The following is a 20,879-nucleotide window of genomic DNA, read 5'->3' as shown; positions in this document are numbered from 1 at the left end:
GTATACAACAAAAAGCAAGGGACCGAGTACTGAGCCCTGCAGAACCCCACTGGAAATGGCTTTCCAGTCACAAAAACATCCGTCGACCATTACCTTTTGCTTCCTGCCACTGAGCCAATTTTGGATCCAACTTGCCACTTTCCCTTGGATCCCATGGGCTTTTACTTTTCTGACCAGTCTGCCATGTAGGACTGGCAGGGTGGAATTTCAGGCCCATTACATCTATAACAGACTTTGTTTTTACTCTTTGACTCCTGACTCACTAACAATTTGGTTAAGTGAATCACAGTGAAATGAATCGAGTGCTCCTGTTGTAGTTATGGTCAGCAATGAAACAAGGTGGCGCCTAAATGACAGGCCCATGCTGTAGTCCCAGAGTGAAAAGTCAGTTGTATGCAGTGAAGAGGTTTCTTTTCCATTTTAGTTTAGATTACGTAATTTGTGTCAAAGGACAATTCTGTTTTTGGTGTTTTGGAATTAAAGTCTCCTCTCTGATCAGCCACAACCTAGTGGCTACATGTCTCTAACACAAATGGACTGTAATTTGGCAATCTGAGACACCATTATGAGAAGTGTTGTCTCCTGCCTGTCAAGACAGTGCTTATGACTGAGAACCATTAGCCCAGTTGCGAGGTAACTAACTTTAAGAAATCATGGGTAAGTTATTTTGAATGACTATCAAGAATAAGGTCCTCTGAATGGGCTTATTGGGCTGTCCAAGGCACCACCAGAACATACATAGCAATTTAGCTGGTTCTAGATTAAAACACATCATGGTATTTCTATGGATGACGGTGAATGGTTTTACTTTGGGTATTGTTTTATTGCATAAACAATGCATCATGTTTATGTGATATTACTAGACTCTATGGCCCGATATTTACAGGGAGGGAGCGGGGGGACACGTGTCTGCAGCTGGGAAACCCAGAAATGCCGGGAACGTGGAGGTCCTGCTGAATTTAACAGCAGATCCTCATTAGAATTTTGTTTACTATGTTTACTGCCCGGCAGCTGGTCAGATTGAGGGGCTGGCTGGCTGGCTGCTGGCCGGACGGGAAAGCCTGCGGTAGAAGGACACAGCCGGGGATGGCCCACAAACGGTACTGGAAAAGCATTTACCTGCTGGATCTGGCAGCTCCCGCCTCCATTCATCTGCCAGGTTTCCCGAGCCCTGGGAAACCTAGCCCACAGCAGTTAAATGTAAATGGCTCCCAAAATTTGAGGCACGGAGCCTCATTTAAATATTTTAATCACTGACCCGTCTCTCCAGAGCAGGTTACTCGGCCAACCCCAAACCTGCCGCAGTTAAATCGGAAGTAGGCGCATTTGCGGCGAGTTGGGGTTGGGTTTCACATTTGTACCAATTTAATCCCCCAACTGCCCCTGACACTCTCCCGCCCGTCGTTGGGGTGGGGGAAAAGAGTTCAAATTATCCCCTACATCTTATTTTTATGTATTCAAATCTTCCAACAGTTCTTAATCATACAAACAAAACTTCTTGTTCCCCTCCATTATAAATTACCTTGACGAGTTGCCTTCTCTCTTTCCCATCTGACCCCACACAATCAATAATTTTTGGAAGATTCACTCCTCCTGCTATGCGAAACTGAGACCGAAATGATTTCACAGTTACCATATTTTCGTACTTTCCAGATCGATCAACCTGAAAAAAACCACAAAAAAGTTCAAGCAGTTTGTAAGTTAGCATTGAAAATTCACATAAGTACTTTAAGTTTGGTATGGGATGCACAAAAGCACTTTGGGGTTTCCCTCAAAGTGCTTACACCTCCTCACTGTATTTTTAAGCTCTGTTCCCTAGCGCCACATTGGTATAAGGCTACATTACAATTCTGTTTCAAAATGGAGATGGACTGTATTCCATGTGTTTCCTCTACAAAGCAACAAAACATTGGAGATGAAGATTTTAACAAAGGATCTTTAACAAAGGATTTAAAAAAATGCACTGATGCTAGATCCACTGTGGTATGGCGTTCTATCAGCTTGGCTAAGAAGTGTTGAAATTTGATCCCAAATAATACCTGGCTAAGCACGAGGTGACAAATAATTCTGAAATACAAACCCATGTCATCTGACAGGAATCAGACAGTGCGTACTTATGCTCATCAAGGTGAAATGCATCAGTGGACAGGTTTCTGCAGCCACAGTGACAGTATCAGGCACTGCTAGGTCAAGGAAAGCACATCTGATCCATAGTTAAGGTTCCTTTACGTTGTTGCAACATATTTTAATAGAATATATATACTTCAGGATAAGGCCTGGCCATATATTTCTCAAAATAATAGGTCCAATATATTAATTAAAAAGAAAAAACAAGGTCAGCATGAAGAGTAGTGTGGTGCAGCATGTTGCAACTTGAGTATAATGCCACAAATGCTGGGAAGTGGGCTGAAGCCCATAATTTCTACCATGGTGAAATGCCTGTCTTAAGTGTTTTGGGAGGTGCTGAACAAAGGTCAGCTGCACACCTTTGTTGAAGTGGGGGCAGGGGAAGTCAAAGGAAAAAAAAAAATCACTCCCGCAGTGTTTGTACATCTCTTAGGTTAAAATTGGTAGTTTCTGGACTCACAGCTGGTAACCTAATGAAGGGAAATGCATGGAAAAACGCAGACAAGAATGTGCAAGAATGAGAATGCGTTTTAACCCTCATTCCATCATCCAAGTCCTGCTCATGACCATTTCAAATGTTTTTCCTTGCCCATACCCAAATGTTTGATCCAATTTAAATTTGAATGTCAAAACTGAGTATATATGTCAATCTGTTGTACAAGTCAGTTATAGTTGTGATATAGGTCAGGATGCACAGAAATATTGCAATAATACTGCCAACTAAACTATGCTGTAAAGCAGGGGTTCTCAACCTTTTTGCTTCCGAGGTCCCCCTCCCGTGTTATAAAAATTCCACGGACCCGCTGTAACACTTCAATCTACATATCGATTGGGCTAACCAAATTAGCAACAATACTGTGGAGGACGAATTCCTGGAGTGTATACGGGATGGTTTCCTGGACCAATATGTTGAGGAACCAACTAGAGATCGGGCCATCTTAGAGTGGGTATTATGTAATGAGAAAGGATTAATTCGCAATCTTGTTGTACGAGGCCCCTTGGGTCGGAGCAATCATAATATGATAGAATTCTTCATTAAGATGGAGAGTGAAGTAGTTGACTCAGAGACTAGGGTCCTGAACTTAAATAAAGGAAACTACGATGGTATGAGGCGCGAGTTGGGTAGGATTGATTGGGGAATGTCACTCAAAGGGTTGACGGTGGATAGGCAACGGCAAACATTCAAAGACCGCATGGATGAACTACAGAATTTGTTCATCCCAGTTTGGCATAAAAATAAAACAAAAAAGGTGACTCAACTGTGGCTAACAAGGGAAATTAGGGATAGCATAAGATCCAAGGAGAGGACATATAAATTGGCCAGAAAAAGCAGCAAACCTGAGGATTGGGAGCAGTTTAGGGGCCGAATGGTCTACTCCTGCTCCTGCTCCTAGCTTCTATGTTTAGGATTCAACAAAGGAGGACAAAGGGATTAATCAAGAGGGGGAAAATAGAGTATGAGATTTAGCTTGCAGGGAACATAAAAACTGACTGTAAAAGCTTTTATAGATATGTGAAGAGAAAAAGATTGGTGAAATCAAGCGTAGGTCCCTTGCAGTCAGAATCAGGGGAATTTATAACGGGGAACAAAGAAATGGCAGACCAATTAAATACATATTTTGGTTCTGTCTTCACAAAGGAGGACACAAATAACCTCCCAGAGATGTCGGGGAACATAGGGTCTGATGAAAGGGAGGAACTGAATGAAATCAGTATTTGTAGGGAAATTGACGGGATTGAAGGCCGATAAATCCCCAGGGCCTGATAATCTACATCCTAGGGTATTTAAGGAAGTGGCCCTAGAAATAGTAGATGCATTGCTGATCATCTTCCAACATTGGATAGAATCTGGAACAGTACCCATGGACTGGAGGGTAGCTAATGTTACCCCACTATTCAAAAAAGGTGGTAGAGAGAAAACGGGGTATTACAGACCGGTAAGCCTGACATCAGTAGTGGGGAAAATGCTAGAGTCCATTATAAAAGATGTAATAGCAGAGCACTTGGAAAACAGTGACAGGATCGGACAAAGTCAACATGGATTTACAAAAGGTAAATCGTGCTTGACTAATCTTCTGGAATTTTTTGAGGATGTAACTGGTAAAATAGATAAGGGAGAACCAGTGGATGTGGTGTATTTGGACTTTCAAAAGGCTTTCGATAAGGTCCCGCATAAGAGATTAGCATGTAAAGTTAAGGCACATGGGATTGGGGGCAAGGTATTGACTTGGATAGAGAACTGGTCGGCAGACAGAAAGCAAAGAGTTGGAATAAATGGGTCTTTTTCCAAGTGGCAGGCAGTGACTAGTGGGGTACCGCAGGGATCGGTCCTTGGACCCCAGCTATTCACAATATATATTAATGATCTAGACGAGGGAACTAGATGTAATATCTCTAAGTTTGCAGATGACAGAAAGCTGGGTGGGCGTGTGTGCTGTGAGGAGGATGCCGAGAAACTCCAGTATGATTTGGACAGGTTGGGTGATTGGGCAGAAGCATGGCAGGTGCAATATAATGTGGATAAATGTGAGGTTATCCACATTGGTGGCAAAAACAGGAAGGCAGATTATTATCTGAATGGCAATAGATTGGGAGAAGGGGAAGTGCAACGAGACCTGGGTGTCCTTGTGCACCAGTCGCTGAAGGTAAGCATGCAGGTGCAGCATGCGGTTAAGAAGGCAAATGGCATGTTGGCCTTCGTAGCGAGAGGGTTTGAGTACAGGAACAAGGATGTCTTGCTGCAGTTGTACAGGGCCTTGGTGAGACCACATCTTGAGTATTGTGTGCACTTTTGGTTGCCTTATCTGAGGAAGGATGTTCTTGCCATGGAGGGAGTGCAGCAAAGATTCACCAGGCTGATACCTGGGATGGCAGGAATGACGTATGAGGAGAGATTGGGTCGATTGGGCTTATACTCGCTGGAGTTTAGAAGAATGAGAGGGGATCTCATTGAAACTTATAAAATTCTAACAGGACTAGACAGACGAGATGCAGGAAGGATGTTTCCGATGGTCGGGGAGTCCAGAACCAGGGGTCACAGTCTAAGGATAAGGGGTAAGCCATTTAGGACAGAGATGAGGAGGAATTTCTTCACCCAGAGAGTGGTGAACCTGTGGAATTCTCTACCACAGAAGGCAGTAGAGGCCAATTCATTAAATATATTTAAGAAGGAGTTGGATATATTTCATAAGGCTAAAGGGATCAAGGGATATGGGGAGAAAGCAGGGACAGGGTACTGAATTTGGATGATCAGCCATGATCTCACTGAATGGCGGAGCAGGCTCGAGGGGCCGAATGGCCTACTCCTATCTTGTATTTTTTCTGTATAAAAATTAGTAATTCGTTATTAATAGCTCTATTACAATTTATGTAAAGGAGAATTAATTAAGTCCTAAATTTAAATAAGCAAAATAATGTGGATGCTGGAAATCTGAAATAAAAACAGAAAATACTGGAAATATCAGCAAGTCAGGCAGCATCTGTGGACCGCTCCATTCCCACTCAGACCTCACCGTCCTCGGCCTCTTGCATTGTTCCACGGAAGCGCAGCGTAAGCTCGAGGAACAGCACCTCATCTTTTGATTAGGCACTTTACAGCCCTCTGGACTCAAGAATTTCAGATCATAACCTCGGTCCCTATCCTATTTATATTTTTTATCCACACTTTTTGTTTGTCCTCCTTTTTTTTCCTCCCACATGGCAGCTGTCCTTCATTCTGGCAGTGCAATTCACACTTCATCCAGAGGCAGCCTTTGTTTCTTAACCTGTCCCATTACCATCTCCTCTTGCTTTGACTATCTCTTAGTGCCTCTTTACTTCTCCTGCCTTCCATCCTATCACAGACCTTCCCTTTTGTTGTTCCATCCCCTCCCCCATTTCCCAGCCTCTAAACTTGCTTTTCAATCTGCTCCATTTCCTGCTTTTTTCCAGTTCTGATGAAAGGTCCTCGACCTGAAACGTTAACTCTGTTTCTCTCTCCACGGATGTTGCCTGGCCTGCTGAGTTTTTCCAGTGTTTTCTGTTGATATTTCAGATTTCCAGCATCCGCAGTATTTTGCTATAGCATCTGTGGAGAGCTATGTTCCCTGTAATTTTTTGGGGGGCTGCATGGGCCATTCAAAATACCGTGCATGTGCAGTTTTTACACTGAAATGCTGGCAAGCCGGCTGCACGGGTTCCCTGGAGCAGTGCGCGGCTGCGCACTTTACAGGGAACACTGGTGCAGAGAGAAACAGAGTTCGGCCATGATTTTGCTAATCTCAACGGGTGATCTCAACGGGTGATGTCAATGGAGGGTCCCGACCCCGCTGCTGGCTCCAGCTCGCTGTCTGAAATGAATTTACCTTGATTGGGCTTGTTAAGCCCACCCAACGCGTTACCCGGCCAATTAGAGGAAGCAGGTCTGGTGACATCATTTGATGATGCGTCATCAGCCGGTTTTCTTAAAGGGACCATGTCCAAATTTAGTTTGACATTTGTGCTGTCAGTGTTCTACAGCATTGAGGTGCTGCAAACACTGACAAGCACTGCACAGAGGTGCAGGGCTGCACCAAGGCTCTCCCATGATTCTCTCCATATGCTTATGGAGGGAGTCACAGCATGCAGGGGGGTCCTCTTCCCTTCCCATGGGTAAAGAGACCTCCGCAGGAGATGAACACAGCCTGGTTCCACATTGCAGAGGAGGGCACAAGCAGAGATGTGGTCAGCAGGACCTGGGTGCAGTGCCGCAAATGTTTCAATGATCTCAGTAGATCACGAAACGTTAGTATAAAGCCACACTCAACCTCATCCTGCTGTGCCACTCATCACATCCCCATCACTCTGCCTTCCCTGCCCTACTCCTGCACATCCTTACTCACACCCACTTACCTTGGACCTCCACCCATCCCCCTCTATCTATATTGTCACATTCCCATCTCACTAGCCACCCCTCACACTCACCCTAGTGCAATCATACCAACTAACAGCACACAAGGGTAGGCACTTTGGTGTTTTATGCAATGTTCAGGTAAAGTTTCTGTTAATGTGGTGTCAAACATTGAAACCTTTATTTTCAACACTTTACGTTCTTGGACAGATTTGTGTGCACCTTTGGAAGTGGCTTAGTGAGTTGCAGTGAATGGTGAGACATAACGGTACCCCCCGCAATGGTGATGAGTGTGAAAGAAATGGCTTGAGCATTGTAGAGATGCTTTATGGTGCTGGTGTGGGGTGGTGTCAACCTGGTGCATCATGTGGCAGCCAGGGTGTACAGCGTCAAGTGAAATAAATCTGGCCATGGTGAGACTATCGCTGGCCTCCTGGGCAGCAATGTGGTCGGGTGCTGATGCCCTATGCCCTGTGCAGCACCAGTTGATTGTGGAGAAGGTTGGTGTTGTTGTTGGTGTTGCTGGTGTTGGGGCTGATCGTGGTGGGATTCTGAGGACCAAGGTGAGAGAGTTTCAAGGGCACCCATGCTGATATAATAGATGGTAAGTGAAGTAGAGGTGACAGAAGCCACCTGTCAATGGTGGGAGAGGTAATGAGGTCAGACTGGATGGAGACTTGTGTAAAGACTTGTAGTCTGGTGAATCTGTTATGGAAATGCAGTGAGGAAGAGCTTGTGGCTGAGGCAAGATATCTCTGTAAGGTGGGAGCTTTTACTTTACATTTGAAGCTGTCAACTCAACAGCTGATTCAATGGCCCACCTCAGCTTCACAGATGTGATCCCTGAGCAGTGAGGACGCCGTGGGTGAGCACATAAAATCAAAAGGTGAGCTCAAATGCATTCTTAATGATCTCTAAACAAGGTCATAATGACCTGAATTGGGTTCGCCGCTGCTGCGTGGACTGGTGGACCCCTAGCTGTAAAGTAATTGAGGCAGGGAAAAATCTGCACTCCTAGTTGTATGTAGTTAGAGTCCATTGCAAAACCAAACAACAGTGGCTTATTGGTTTAATATAACATTCTGAGGCCTAGAAATTCAGTAGGCTTTGCGCCCACTTTTCGCCCAAAGAGGGTTTCTGCGCCAGTGTAAGAGGGTGCGCTGATATTCATCGCTGCGGTAATGGCGGCGGTAGCCGGTAGCGCTGCGCCGACACCGATGACGTCATCGGTGTGCGCAGTGCCCCGGTTCCGCCCCGCTTCCGGCCCAAACCCCATATTTAGTTGCGGCCGCCTCTTCTGCAGCGGCCGCAAACAGCGTTTGAAAAACGGGGCCGTACTGCTGCGCTACTGGGGCGCTTTAAGGTGGAGGTGCGGTCGGCCGCTTTTTCGGCGGCCGCCTGCCCGCACCTCCCTCCCCGGCCTCCTACACCACCCCCCCCGCGGCATTGGTGGCTGATTCCCGCGAGCCCGGCACTTCTCCGTGGTGCCGGGCTCATTTGCCGGCAGAATCCAGCGGCGATCTCACGGCTGCAGGCAGCTCCTCCTTAAGAGAAGGAGGAGGCCTGCAGTACCCCAGCCTGCCGCACCGCATCGGGTGGCGCAGCGGCAGCTGGAGCGCTGAAATTCACTTTCAGCGCCCCAAGTGGAGGCGGGCACACCCTGGAACAGCGCCCGGTTCCGACTTGGGGCGCTAAAAGTGAATTTCTGGCGCGCGCAACTGGCTCCGCGCGCAGCGCTAACTTTTGGGCGTTAGCCTGCTGGCGGGCCTTAACTGAGTTTCTAGGCCTGAAATCTTAAAAAAAAAAACCTTGGTTCCAATATAATTATTGTAGATGCCAGAAGGGAGAAGCGCTCATATATACTGCGCCTCCAAAATTGTGGGCCAGGATCATTCCTAATGAGGTATAACTCTGGCTTACCTTGATTTCCATGGTGGGAATAACAACTTCATCAAGATCCTTTATTTTTGTGATAGGCTGTGTTGAAGGAATTTCAATGGCTTCTGTAATTGGAGAGGACAAAATAAAGCAAAAAAGACACTGTAATACTGAAGCGATTCATTATCTGAAAGTAAACAGTTGAGAAACATTAGGAACATAGGAAAGCATGAAATGAGAAAAGCCTCATGCCAATTTCTTCCACAGACCACCAATAATTTACTCAACTCAACATAATATCCAAAGTGAAGTTTTTGCAAAGTTTCACTCCTTTTCCTTCCCTCAAACAGTGACTGTGACAAATATCAGAACACTTTTAGGAGGTGAGGGTATCTAAGCCTCCTTTGTGCTTTGAAACCCCCCTCATACTGTGACAAGTGTTAAGAGCACAAGGAACCAGCATCTAATGGGATTAGACTCCCTCTCTTGTGGTGATAACAAGACCAGGAGGGCTCAGCCATCTTTTATATGGTACCGTATCACTTGGGAGAGGGACAACAAAAGACAAGCAAAAACAGCCTGAAGGGGAAAGTGAGGCAAATCACTTCAGGAACCCAATACTCTGTGGGTACTCATAGCACCAGTCATGCTGAGCCCGGATATAAAACAATTACCCTTTTCCTGCTGTTAGCCTTTTATGCCAAGTTTGAAACTGGGGTCGGTAAACTATGTATTACTTTTATTCATTGAATACTTACTTATTTCCACCTTCCATTTACTGGCATCCATATTTGCGAGGGTGATTAAGGCATCACATAATCTCTCAATGTCCTTTACCATTTTAGCTTTAGATTTTCGGACTGTGCTTATTATTTTGCTGGCAGCATCCATTCTCTCCTAAAGCAGCAATGTAACAAAGTGTGACTGAATAAAGGCTTAAAGATGATCTGAAATATAGACTATCCCCAGCAATGAAATACCAGTATTCTTGCAAGTGTGAAAGAGACCCTAAATTCCCAAATACAGATTTGAGACAGTTCACAAGTAAAATCAAATGGTACTTTTTTTAATATTTAAAAATAACTTTTATACATTTTACTTTTGGCGGGGGGGGGGGGGGGGCGGGGGGGAGTCATACAGGTGTCTAACCCATGCGGAAACCCACGACCATATGCAAGACTCTTCAAACCGAGATACTAAAAAATCCACACAGGTAGAGTTTCTGTTTGCCCAATATGGAGTGCACACTCTTATCTCATTCATCCAAGTCCAGAGAGCTAAAACACAGATAGGCAGAAGTCAAGTGTGCAAAAGGGTTCTGCTGGAGTTTAACCTGCTAACATGGCACAGCCTACCAGTACTGAGCCTGAGTCAGAAGGTCATGAGTTCAAGCCCCACTCCAGGACTTGAGCACTATAATCTAGGCTGACAATTCAGTGCAATACTGAGGGAGTTCTGCATTGCTGAAGGTGCCATTTTTCAGAGGAGACATTAAACATCTGTCTGCTTAAATGGATATAAAAAATCCTTTGACACTAGTCAAAGAAAGCAGAGAAATTCTCCGATATCTTGTCCATCATTATCCCTTAACCAGCATCACCAAAACAGATTAACTAGTCATTTTTCCTATTTGTGGGACCATGTTGTGCAAAGCTTGGCTGCTGTCTTGGTCTATATACAGGTAGACTACCCTTTATCCGGACTTCCGAAAACCGAAACCCTCTAAAAACCGAAGGTTTTTTCGTTCAGCGTAAGTCGTGCGTACGAATGAAAAAACCTTCGGTTTTTAGAGGGTTCCAGTTTTGGAAGTTCGGATAAAGGGTAAGTCGTGCGCACGACCCCCCGCCGACCCCGACAACCGCCGACCCCGACAACCGCCGACCCCGACAACCGCCGACCCCCCCGGCCCCGACAACCGCCGACCCCGCCAGCCCCGACAACCGCCGACCCCCCCCGCGGACCCCGCCGGCCCCGACAACCGCCGACCCCCCCGCGGACCCCGCCGGCCCCGACCCCGCCAGCCCCGACAACCGCCGACCCCCCCCGCGGACCCCGCCGGCCCCGACAACCGCGGACCCCGCCGGCCCCGACAACCACCGACCCCCCCGCGGACCCCGCCGGCCCCGACAACCGCCGACCCCCCCCCCCCCCCCGTACACCGCCGACCCCGACTGACTTACGCTGAGCGTCAGCGTAAGTTGTGCGCACGACCCCCCGCCGACCCACCTTCCGAAATCCGAAATTCTCCTTTATCCGAAACTCGGCTGGTCCCGAGGTTTTCGGATAAAGGATAGTCTACCTGTAACAGTAACTACATTTGAAAAGTAACTCATTGGCTGTGAAGCACTGGGACATCCTGAAGACATGAAAGAAACTATATAAGTACAAGTTTTTTCTTTCTTTGGCTTTCTCTGCTTGTCCAGTCAAGACCACTCTACCAGTTAGGGCATTGCCGAGTAGGGTTATTTGTAACAGTGGGAAGAAGCACAGCTCCCAGTGACAGGTCCAGCTCTCCAGATCCCATGAGTGAGCCAGATTGGTTGATCAATAGTACTCTGGAGTACTACAGACTTGCTTGGCACGGACAACAGATTACAGAGGCTGCTACAGAATTTGGTTCTGATCATTCATCACATTTTACCAACAAACCTGTTCCAGATGAGACATCTCCTTTTTTATATGTTTCCCTCTCTTCAGTACTTCAGGTTTTCCTAGAATGTCATCCTTGTTTGCATTGGATAAGGCCAAGATAATAAATAGTGTGTGATGAGGGTGATCCAATGAGGTTCTTTCAATTAGCTGCAAGATATTAACAGAAAGCAAAAGTATGAGCATACATTGTTAAATCATAAAATGGAAGTCTATGAAGGAAACAAAGACAGATACAACCAAAGCCTTTTAAATGAATTCAATTTGTTCCACTCTTTTAAAACAAAGATTTAATTTTATTCCCTCCTCCCTGTTTTGTAAGAAAAAAACCTCTGTCCTCCTTATACAGTACCATCTCTGAATCTCACACACCATTCCTATCCCCAAGAATCTCCCAATATAACTATGGCTAACAGGATCGAATTGCCATCTAATTTGACCATTTTATGTGAGGAAGAACTTCACCTCTGCTCCCCAGCTGAAATTAGGAATTGAACCGTGTGGTCAATAGTAGCTGTGACCAAGCGTGCATCAGTGCAGGGCAATGACCTACTTAACAACAATCTTTGCTAAAACTGTTTCAGCGAAAGCTTTGTTAAAGAAATACATTTTTTGATTCTTCGTTCCAAAACCCATTTAGAAGAGAAATGGGTTACAGATCAAAAATGCAGAACTGAAAATGATAAAAGACGATGCTGCCCTGCCCATCGTGCCCTGATTAGTCATGAATCATGTCACTACCAACAGAACAATCTCATTGAGAAATAATGAGCATTCCCAGAGTCCGCAGTGGTTAAGATTACAAAAAACTGCACAAGATGTAAGTTCTTATATGGTTTTGCATGCAAAAAAGGGCCAAAGCAGCATCTAAACATCCAGAAATCTATTAAAAACGTATCTATTTGACAGAGAATAATCACCTTTAGAAAGAAATTCTAAAAGTCCCGAGACATTTTTTTCTTGGCACTAGTTGCAATATTTTGTGGTCATTCAAAACAGAGCACAGTACCTTGTTTAATACTTCATGAAATCTTTGCCCTCCTGGCATCTTCGTTCCCATTCGAGCAGCCAGCTGGTACATTAAAGGTAAAAACTTGTAAGATGGAATCTTTTCTATACCTTGCTGTTAAAAAAAAGGTAAGAATGCTTTTAGCCCTTCCTGCAGCACAAAGCTATATTTAGGCTTGAACAACGTTAATCTAGATTTTGGTTTGAAGTTTGTTTCCTTGCTTAAAACAACAGGGGCGATTTCCCCCGGATACTTGAGGCATTAAAGAGCCTCCGAGGTTGCCAAAACAGGGTCTTGAGCTGCAACGTCAGTTTTAGCCCACCTTTAGCGCAAGGCGACAGCTTGGTAAAGGAGTTGACACACGCGCTAGGAACAGCCGCACGGAGGATCGTAAAGGGTCTGATTAACAATTAAATTGCCTGCTAGCGCTCATTAAAGAGGCTGCACGGCATTTTGGTGGCTAGCGCTTCAATTAATGACCTCTCCTAATAGCTGAACATGAGTAAACAAGTCGTTGCTGAGGATTTTGAGCGCTACTTAAAGCTCTGCTCAGCTTTCACTGTTCACTTGCTGCTGGAGGTTTGAAGAGGACTTTTGAGACACATCGGGAGACTTTGTGGGACACTTTGCCAAGACTTCACCAATATTCTATCAACATTTATTCTGGAAATTCTCTGAGGACTTCACCTAAAGAGAGTGAGTGCTGTGCTACTCTACCTTATTGAACACTATGGGCCGTATTTTGCGACCCCTACGGGTGCGTACAAGGTGTGTACGCACCCATAGGGGCCGCGCAACTTCCAGGTTTAGGCAGATGAGCCGCATGTGCTAAAACTTGCTATCTGTCAAGAATCTCCGCATTCCCGGGAGAAGGGCCTCTGTGGGTGGAGAGTTGCGCTATTTGCCCAACTTCTGCCCGCTGAATGCCCATGAAATTCTTATGCCTGGTAAAAGCAGGCAATAAGGCCTGTTTTTACCAGCATAAGAGTTTAAAAAAAAAATAGAAAAATAAAATGTTATCACTCATTTATACATTAAGAACCCTGTCCAATAAGGTAAGTTTATTTTTAGCCCCATTAAAACATAATTTTTGTTTAAAATATTTAATTAAATGGCATTTTAATTCATTTTAAAAATGTAATTAAAAAAAATTCATGTGTTCATGTATGTTTTAAGTGATCCCCATTCTTCTTTTAATGGTTGGGCCGGCCCACGTGATCCCAGGAGCGCTTGCGAACCGCATGCGCCCCTGCCCGCGCGTACCCGGAGAGGCCCAAGGTTGCAAGTTTCCACACCCCCCGGGGCCACCAGGGAAATTCGTAGATTTTTTACAGGTCGGAGGCATCGGAAGCCTCCGATCGCAAATTTTGGGCCATTATAGGAGTCACCAGGAGAAAGGGATTGCTTGATCGTGGACAGCTTGCTATGGGTTTCCCTTGGTCTGGAGGAGGAATGGGAGGAGGACATGAGGCCAGGCAGAGCAGCACCAGCTGCTGCAGCAGAGAAAAACAGGAGGGCGAGGTGGGCTCCTTCCCCCTCTGTGGGTACAGAGTTAACATTTCAGGTCGGTGACCTTACATCAGAACTTAACGCAATAAGGGAGCATAGGCACTGATCTTTAATTATGCAATTTTTCATAGCTGTATCAAAGGAAGGGGATGTATAGTCTCAATATAAATATAAAAATATATCTGGTAAACATCAACACCTAGGGCTAGACTTACCACCCCTTCATTAGTCAAATCCCATCCATTGACTTATGAAGGGGTGGTAAATCTAGCCTGTTTCATCACTGATTTTCAGCCCACATGGAGCTTTTGGGTCATTATTGTACCAGAAAGCTTCCCCATTGACATCAGTTACAAGAATATTGGAGGGCCAGTGTGTCAGAATCAAAGACCAACCTGAAATAGGAACAGATGCCTAGGAGACGAAAGTCAGTACTATCTGGGTTAACTACTCTTGAGCCATTCAACACACAAAAGTTAAAATGTGCAGTAGCTGAGTGGGAGGATTTGTGCTCAGGTGCTCCTATTCAGGAGAGGGAAGGGATATTAGAGGGTCAAGCCACCAGAGTTATATTCATCAGTTTGTAGTAGCAAGTTATAGAATACTATAGTCCTGGGAGCATGCCAGTTCCTATCCTCTTAGCTGGAAATGGGTACAGCCAGGGAGCGTAGACAGGGAGAAAAGGCAGCAAACCTATTCAAAACTAAACCTTTAAAATGTGTAAAGGTCATGCTTCTCTTGTAACACAAGTTCCCCTGGCCCTGGGATGAGGTGGGGAAAGGGAGAAAAAACAGCCAGGGTTCCCAATCCTGATTGTTATCCAATGACCCTGGTGGATAGTTCAGTTATGTGGATGGTGGGTGGGAACAGAATTGGCTTACTCTTCACGCCCCTCAAGTCAAATATCTTGCTGACTCTCAGTGCTGGTACATGAACATTCACACATGAAAACTGGCCACTTGGGTGAGGCATCAGAGAGTTGCTGGTATGTGTAGACTCATACTTCAAGAGAGAAAATTGGAGGGGATAAAATGTGTATAAAGTATGCAAACTATTTAGATTGGCCTAGTTGCAGCTTGAAGATGAGCAAATATGAAACGGGGAACAGAAAGGAATATAACCCTCTCCCAAAAGAAATCTTAACAACTTGTTACCAGATATTACCTTCATCTTATTGTTTACTTCTGGTACACTTGAGTTTTCAAGCCACAAGGAGCAGAGTCTAAAGATGCGCATATCATGCTCCTCTCCGCTCTGCAAGCAGTTGATGTAGTTCTCCACTGCTTTACAAAGAAACTGCTTGCGATCCTCTTGCAACGCACACATTGCTTGTTCATCTAATTCACATTCCCGCTGTACCTTCACCACATATCTAGTTAACAGAAAATATTCAGAATGTTGTCAAAAATCCACTGAGGAAAGTTGTTTCTTTCCAACCTTTCAAACAGTTTTGTTCTCTGCATTTTCTTTCATTGCAGCCAGTTATCATTATGCATCCTTCATTAACCAGGAGGGCAGTATAGCCAGTGCTGGAGAATTCCAGCAGGATGCATCCCTGTGAATTATCTTCCCTCTCCTATGGAGAAGCAGATGATAATTCTCCTGTCACTCAACAGCTCCACATTTTAACTTAGAAGGAGTAATGAACCCCACCAGTATTAACTTTTGTGGCTCACACAGCTCCTGTTCCTAACCCAGACTAGTCTTTGAATCTGACTCACCAGGCCCCTTATGGAACCGCTTTAGCAATCCTATAACAGATATCGGTGGATCGGCTCCATAATATGAGGGGAGACCTCAATGCTGCTTTGTCAGCCAAAAGGAGGTGTGATTTGAGCAGAATTAGCTAGGAGATCTTAATTTAATTCATAGGTAGGTAGCTATGCTTCTACAAATCTGGGTGACCAGCAGCAATTTGGACAAGCACCATTCAACTTTTTAATAAATTAATAATCTAGTAATGGAATGATGAAGGAACAGAGCTGTGCAATGTAATCACAGAAACCCCACAGTGCAGATAGAGGTCATTTCGGCCCATCGAGCCTGCACCGACACATATCCCACCCGATCCCCGTAACCCCTACACCAACACATATCCCACCCTATCCCCACGTATTTAATCCCCCTAACACTAAGGGTCAATTTTTTATCATAGCCAATCAACCTAACCCGCACATCTTTGGACTGTGGGAGGAAACCGGAGCACCCGGAGGAAACCCACGCAAACACGGGGAGAATGTGCAAACTCCACACAGACAGTCACCCGAGGCCGGATTCGAACCCGGGTCACTGGCGCTGTGAGGCAACAGTGCTAACCACTATGCCATTACACAGAAGAGACGGTGTCACTTAATTGGAAAGCACAAAATAGTCAAAGAGGATAATTGTAATACAGTCCTGTAAGTTTAAAAGTACTGTGCACCCATATGGAGGATTTTATGTGGCATTGTATTGTAAAGTATGTACATATGGAGGATTTTATGTGGCATTGTATTGTAAAGTATGTACATATGGAGGATTTTATGTGGCATTGTATTGTAAAGTATGTACATATGGAGGATTTTATGTGGCATTGTATTGTAAAGTATGTACATATGGAGGATTTTATGTGGCATTGTATTGTAAAGTTTGTACATATGGAGGATTTTATGTGGCATTGTATTGTAAAGTATGTACATATGGAGGATTTTATGTGGCATTGTATTGTAAAGTATGTACATATGGAGGATTTTATGTGGCATTGTATTGTAAAGTTTGTACATATGGAGGATTTTATGTGGCATTGTATTGTAAAGTTTGTACATATGGAGGATTTTATGTGGCATTGTATTGTAAAGTTTGTACATATGGAGGATTTTATGTGGCATTGTATTGTAAAGTTTGTACATATGGAGGATTTTATGTGGCATTGTATTGTAAAGTATGTACCTATGGAGGATTTTATGTGGCATTGTATTGTAAAGTTTGTACATATGGAGGATTTTATGTGGCATTGTATTGTAAAGTTTGTACATATGGAGGATTTTATGTGGCATTGTATTGTAAAGTTTGTACATATGGAGGATTTTATGTGGCATTGTATTGTAAAGTATGTACATATGGAGGATTTTATGTGGCATTGTATTGTAAAGTTTGTACATGAATTGTTTTCATGAGGAAAGGTTTTCACACCTGCTTACCTGTTGGTTTGAAATCTGTGTTCCTTGATCAAGTCGATTTCTTCTTTGGCGTTTTTGAGAAGTGCACGCTTGTTTTCAAACTCAGAGGATTTCATATAATTATCGATACTCTGGTACTGTGCATCTGAGAAACGTGCCAGTGATAAAAATGCTTCCATCTTCCCACTGTGAACAGTGCCCTTGTGTTGAACACTGTGAGTCACAGCCTGAAAAAACAAATGGCAACAATCAGACTCTGTAATACCCGTTACAGGCTGAAGCTATCAAAATAGTTCAGTTCCATTATAAAACTCAGGTTTGTTTACAGAGAAAAGTGATGATGTTATTAAATATAAAATTTGACAGTTGCTTAGGAAAGTCCCCTGGAGCAATTCTGACTTGATTTATAGTGTCTGCATTCTGCAATGGAGAATACGTGTCACACATTATGGGATGCCTCACTGTTATGGTAATTCACGGAACTCAGACAAATGATTGATGCACACATTTATTATACGAGTACAAGAGCAAGCGCACTCTAAACCTTTGCTAAACATTATAATGGCACTTTTCTTTAGTTTGCATTAGTTTAATTATTTTAGGGTTGAAAGACAAGTTTGTTTCCCAAATGAGCCACTACTGTACACAAGTCATTGTTCATTTACTCGTTCTCACCTTTTCTAAATATTTCTGCATGATGGTGCCAGGACTTTCTAAACGCGTTTCCGCCAACCAGTTTCCACAGAGTCTCAGGCACTCGACATACAGTGGCACTAATGACTCGTTGCTGTTTACCTAAGGAGATAAAGAAATAACAAGTAGAAAGATGCTAAAACATCACAATTGAAAAAATTGTGATCAGTGAGCTGAATGCTGAGGAAAAAGTCTAATGGCAAGTACCATCAGCTTAATTTTAGCACAATATTTTTGAAAGCCTTTTCATCCCCTACATAAGAAAAACTAAAAAAAAGTAATTTCAAAAATGATGTTGTGTTGTGGAGGAGCACTAATGAATGATATCACTTTTCTGAGTTGCTACTCTGTCCAGAGCAGCAGATATACAGGTCCAGTAACAGAGCCTTTTCCACTTCTAATCCACAACTGGTTTGCAGAGAACAATAGACTAAGATGAAGATTGAAGACTCTGATTCTTTTGTTTACAAACTGATTTTGGTTTGCTATACCGAAAGTCAGTGCCTGTTCTAGTCGTTGCATTAAAAATGCATATTCCAATGCAGCTTCCTCTATACAATTAGCACAATGTTCTGCAAATGATGTCTATAAGTATACCCAGCCCTTTGTAAACATTAATTACCTGTACTGCACTGCCAATGCTTTGTGTTTGCCTGCATTCACCAAACATGTTGCAGTCATTCCGTACTAGGATATCCAGATGTTGCTTTTCAAAATCTTCCCAGTGGAAAGGAGGGGTTAAGATTTGGGATATCTTTAGGTCACAATGCAACCTATTGGCTCCCCCTCTCTTATTTTTACTAATTGTGGAAGAAACCTTTTGAGACTTTTTTGCTTGGATAATTTGAGACCAGTGAACATACCTCTAGTTTGTCAATCATCTGCTTGAGAATACCAAGAGAAAGACTCTGTTCCTGTTTATCCCAAAAGACCTGGGCCTCTTCCAGTTGCCAGGTAGAAATGCCAAACCCAACTGGATTGTGTTGTTTGATCTGGAAGATGGCTTTCTCTGCCAGCTGTAACCAAACAATACATTTTATAAATAGACAGACAGACAATCTGGGAATATTCAGCGTAACTGCATTAAGAGACAGCCTGAAATGTAAACTAGGGAGACACTAGTTTTCTTTCCATGTTATATTCTAGGTACAGTGATAAAGATCAAAGTTCTGCAGACAAAACACGTACTGCTTTGTATTTAAAAATATAGCTAAATATTTTACATGTACCATCAGAAACACTACTCGATTTCCATAGTAAATAACAACTTTCAAGAAGATGCTGGACCTGGGAATTTCTTGCTGTGCGTGCTAATTTTGCCATTTCAAGTAAATGCTCAGTCAGAGCATCCTTAATGACATCCTTCCTTTGGCCATCCAGTTCCTTTTGGATAAGCATCTCCTGAATGACTGTCCTCATGGCTAAGATAGGTTCCTGGAAGGTAAAGTCACTGTCCTTGAGAAGCTGAAGCTGTTGCTGCCACTTCCTGTGTATCTCATTCAAAGCATCATCTGTCACAGATCTGAAAATGAAAAAGAAAATATCCTGTACAAAATTAAAACTAAGTTTTGAACATGACCCCCATCAGTTCAGACTGCAGCAGCTTTTTTTTCTCTTTTCTCACCAATTTCCTCTGCATCTCTCCCGCCGAGCAGATGTTGACTCCTTGTTGATCTGCGGTTCAACAGACATCATGCAGCCTCAGTACCATGCCTAAGTAACGATCATATGTGAACCGTAACAATTGAGTGATGGCAGGGTATTTAACTCTAGGGGATACAGCCAATCCTGATCCTGTCCTCATTTGACATCCACCCATGTGCACTTCCAGTAGTTTAAGCAAAGATACCCCAGAAATGTCTCAAAGCACTTCACAAACAAAGAATAAATATAATTAGCCCAGTATGAGGATAATAAAAATAGTAAATGGTTACCTGGACAACATCTGCCCAATGGTTTCTAGTTCTCCAAGTATCTGCAATCTGCACAGTGTGGGGTACAGAGAGTAGACCGATTCCAAGCTCCCTTTGCATAATTCTTCAACTTCTTTCACCCTATTGACACAATAAGTTGTAACTCAATGTCATTCTGATGTCCACAGTGAATGCAAATGAGTACAGAACACAACATTACAACACAAAAGCAAAATACTGGATGATGGAAATCTGAAATAGAAACAGAAGATGCTGGAAACACTCAGCAGGTCAGGCATCCTTCATCGATAAGAATGAAGACATGTCAGTCTCAGAGCTTGAGGACTTGAACTACAATTAACATGAGAAAGAAAATTAAGACGATTTGTAGTAAATTTCAGTATCAGTAAAGACTAGCAGGGCAGTTTTAGTTACAATGAAAAGGAAAACTTGCTTTAGAGTTTGCCAAAAGTGGATTAAATCCTAAAAGAATCATCAGCAGTGATCGCAAAGTTACCTGGCAAACTTCAAAACCTCATGGAAGGCAGTGAATTCTTGGTCTTTTAGAGACTGCAACGCATAGTACACAGATTCATGATACCCAGGTCCTGAAGTCTCATCTCTGGGAATGGACAACACAAAATAATCAGCCAAATCATTTAGGAAGACAAAAGTGAATCAACTTTCAAGTACCTGCACAACTCCATAACTAAATGACAAATTGTGAGAGTAATTTAAAGGAGAGTGTATTGAACCAAAATGGATTTGTTTCTTTAAGTGTTTTAAATATTTTGACAAATGGTGAAGGTCACCTTAGTTTACCAGGGGACCAAAAACATCTATTCATCTTATGAGAAACATTGCAATAGCCTGAAAATCTATGTTGAAAACAAAAATTTAAGTTACAAATTTTGGCTGTGCTCTGGCTGCAATTATACCATAACGATGTGAAGTACCAGCAGTGCAAGATCACCTCTTCAACAATACCAAACTACCAATCTAGATGCACCTGAAATTGTTGTGATACATGTTGGGAATTGTCTGCCGCTAAAGAACACCCAGCATCAACACCAAGA

General features: G+C 43.6%; 1 protein-coding gene across 2 annotated transcripts in view; it reads right to left on the bottom strand.

Moving 5' to 3' along the window:
- Positions 1-20,879, bottom strand: part of atm (ATM serine/threonine kinase) — a 206,445-nt gene that overhangs the window by 35,240 nt on the left and 150,326 nt on the right. For both annotated transcript variants that reach the window (XM_085999094.1, XM_085999096.1), the window contains exons 44-55: positions 20,321-20,425; positions 19,825-19,944; positions 19,178-19,412; positions 18,754-18,906; positions 17,873-17,992; positions 17,219-17,424; positions 15,204-15,411; positions 12,531-12,644; positions 11,522-11,671; positions 9,631-9,769; positions 8,915-8,997; positions 1,523-1,663 (exon numbers count right to left, since the gene is read on the bottom strand). In XM_085999094.1, the coding sequence (XP_085855220.1) occupies positions 1,523-1,663; positions 8,915-8,997; positions 9,631-9,769; positions 11,522-11,671; positions 12,531-12,644; positions 15,204-15,411; positions 17,219-17,424; positions 17,873-17,992; positions 18,754-18,906; positions 19,178-19,412; positions 19,825-19,944; positions 20,321-20,425 (1,774 nt within the window). The remainder of the gene's footprint in view (positions 1-1,522; positions 1,664-8,914; positions 8,998-9,630; positions 9,770-11,521; positions 11,672-12,530; positions 12,645-15,203; positions 15,412-17,218; positions 17,425-17,872; positions 17,993-18,753; positions 18,907-19,177; positions 19,413-19,824; positions 19,945-20,320; positions 20,426-20,879) is intronic.

Source organism: Somniosus microcephalus, chromosome 10, assembly GCF_052327205.1.
Source record: "Somniosus microcephalus isolate GS21.2 chromosome 10, FLI_Smic_1.0, whole genome shotgun sequence".
In the NCBI taxonomy this organism is placed as follows: domain Eukaryota; kingdom Metazoa; phylum Chordata; class Chondrichthyes; order Squaliformes; family Somniosidae; genus Somniosus; species Somniosus microcephalus.
Note: the sequence above shows the minus strand (reverse complement) of the source record. Positions and strands in the feature narration are given on the sequence as shown.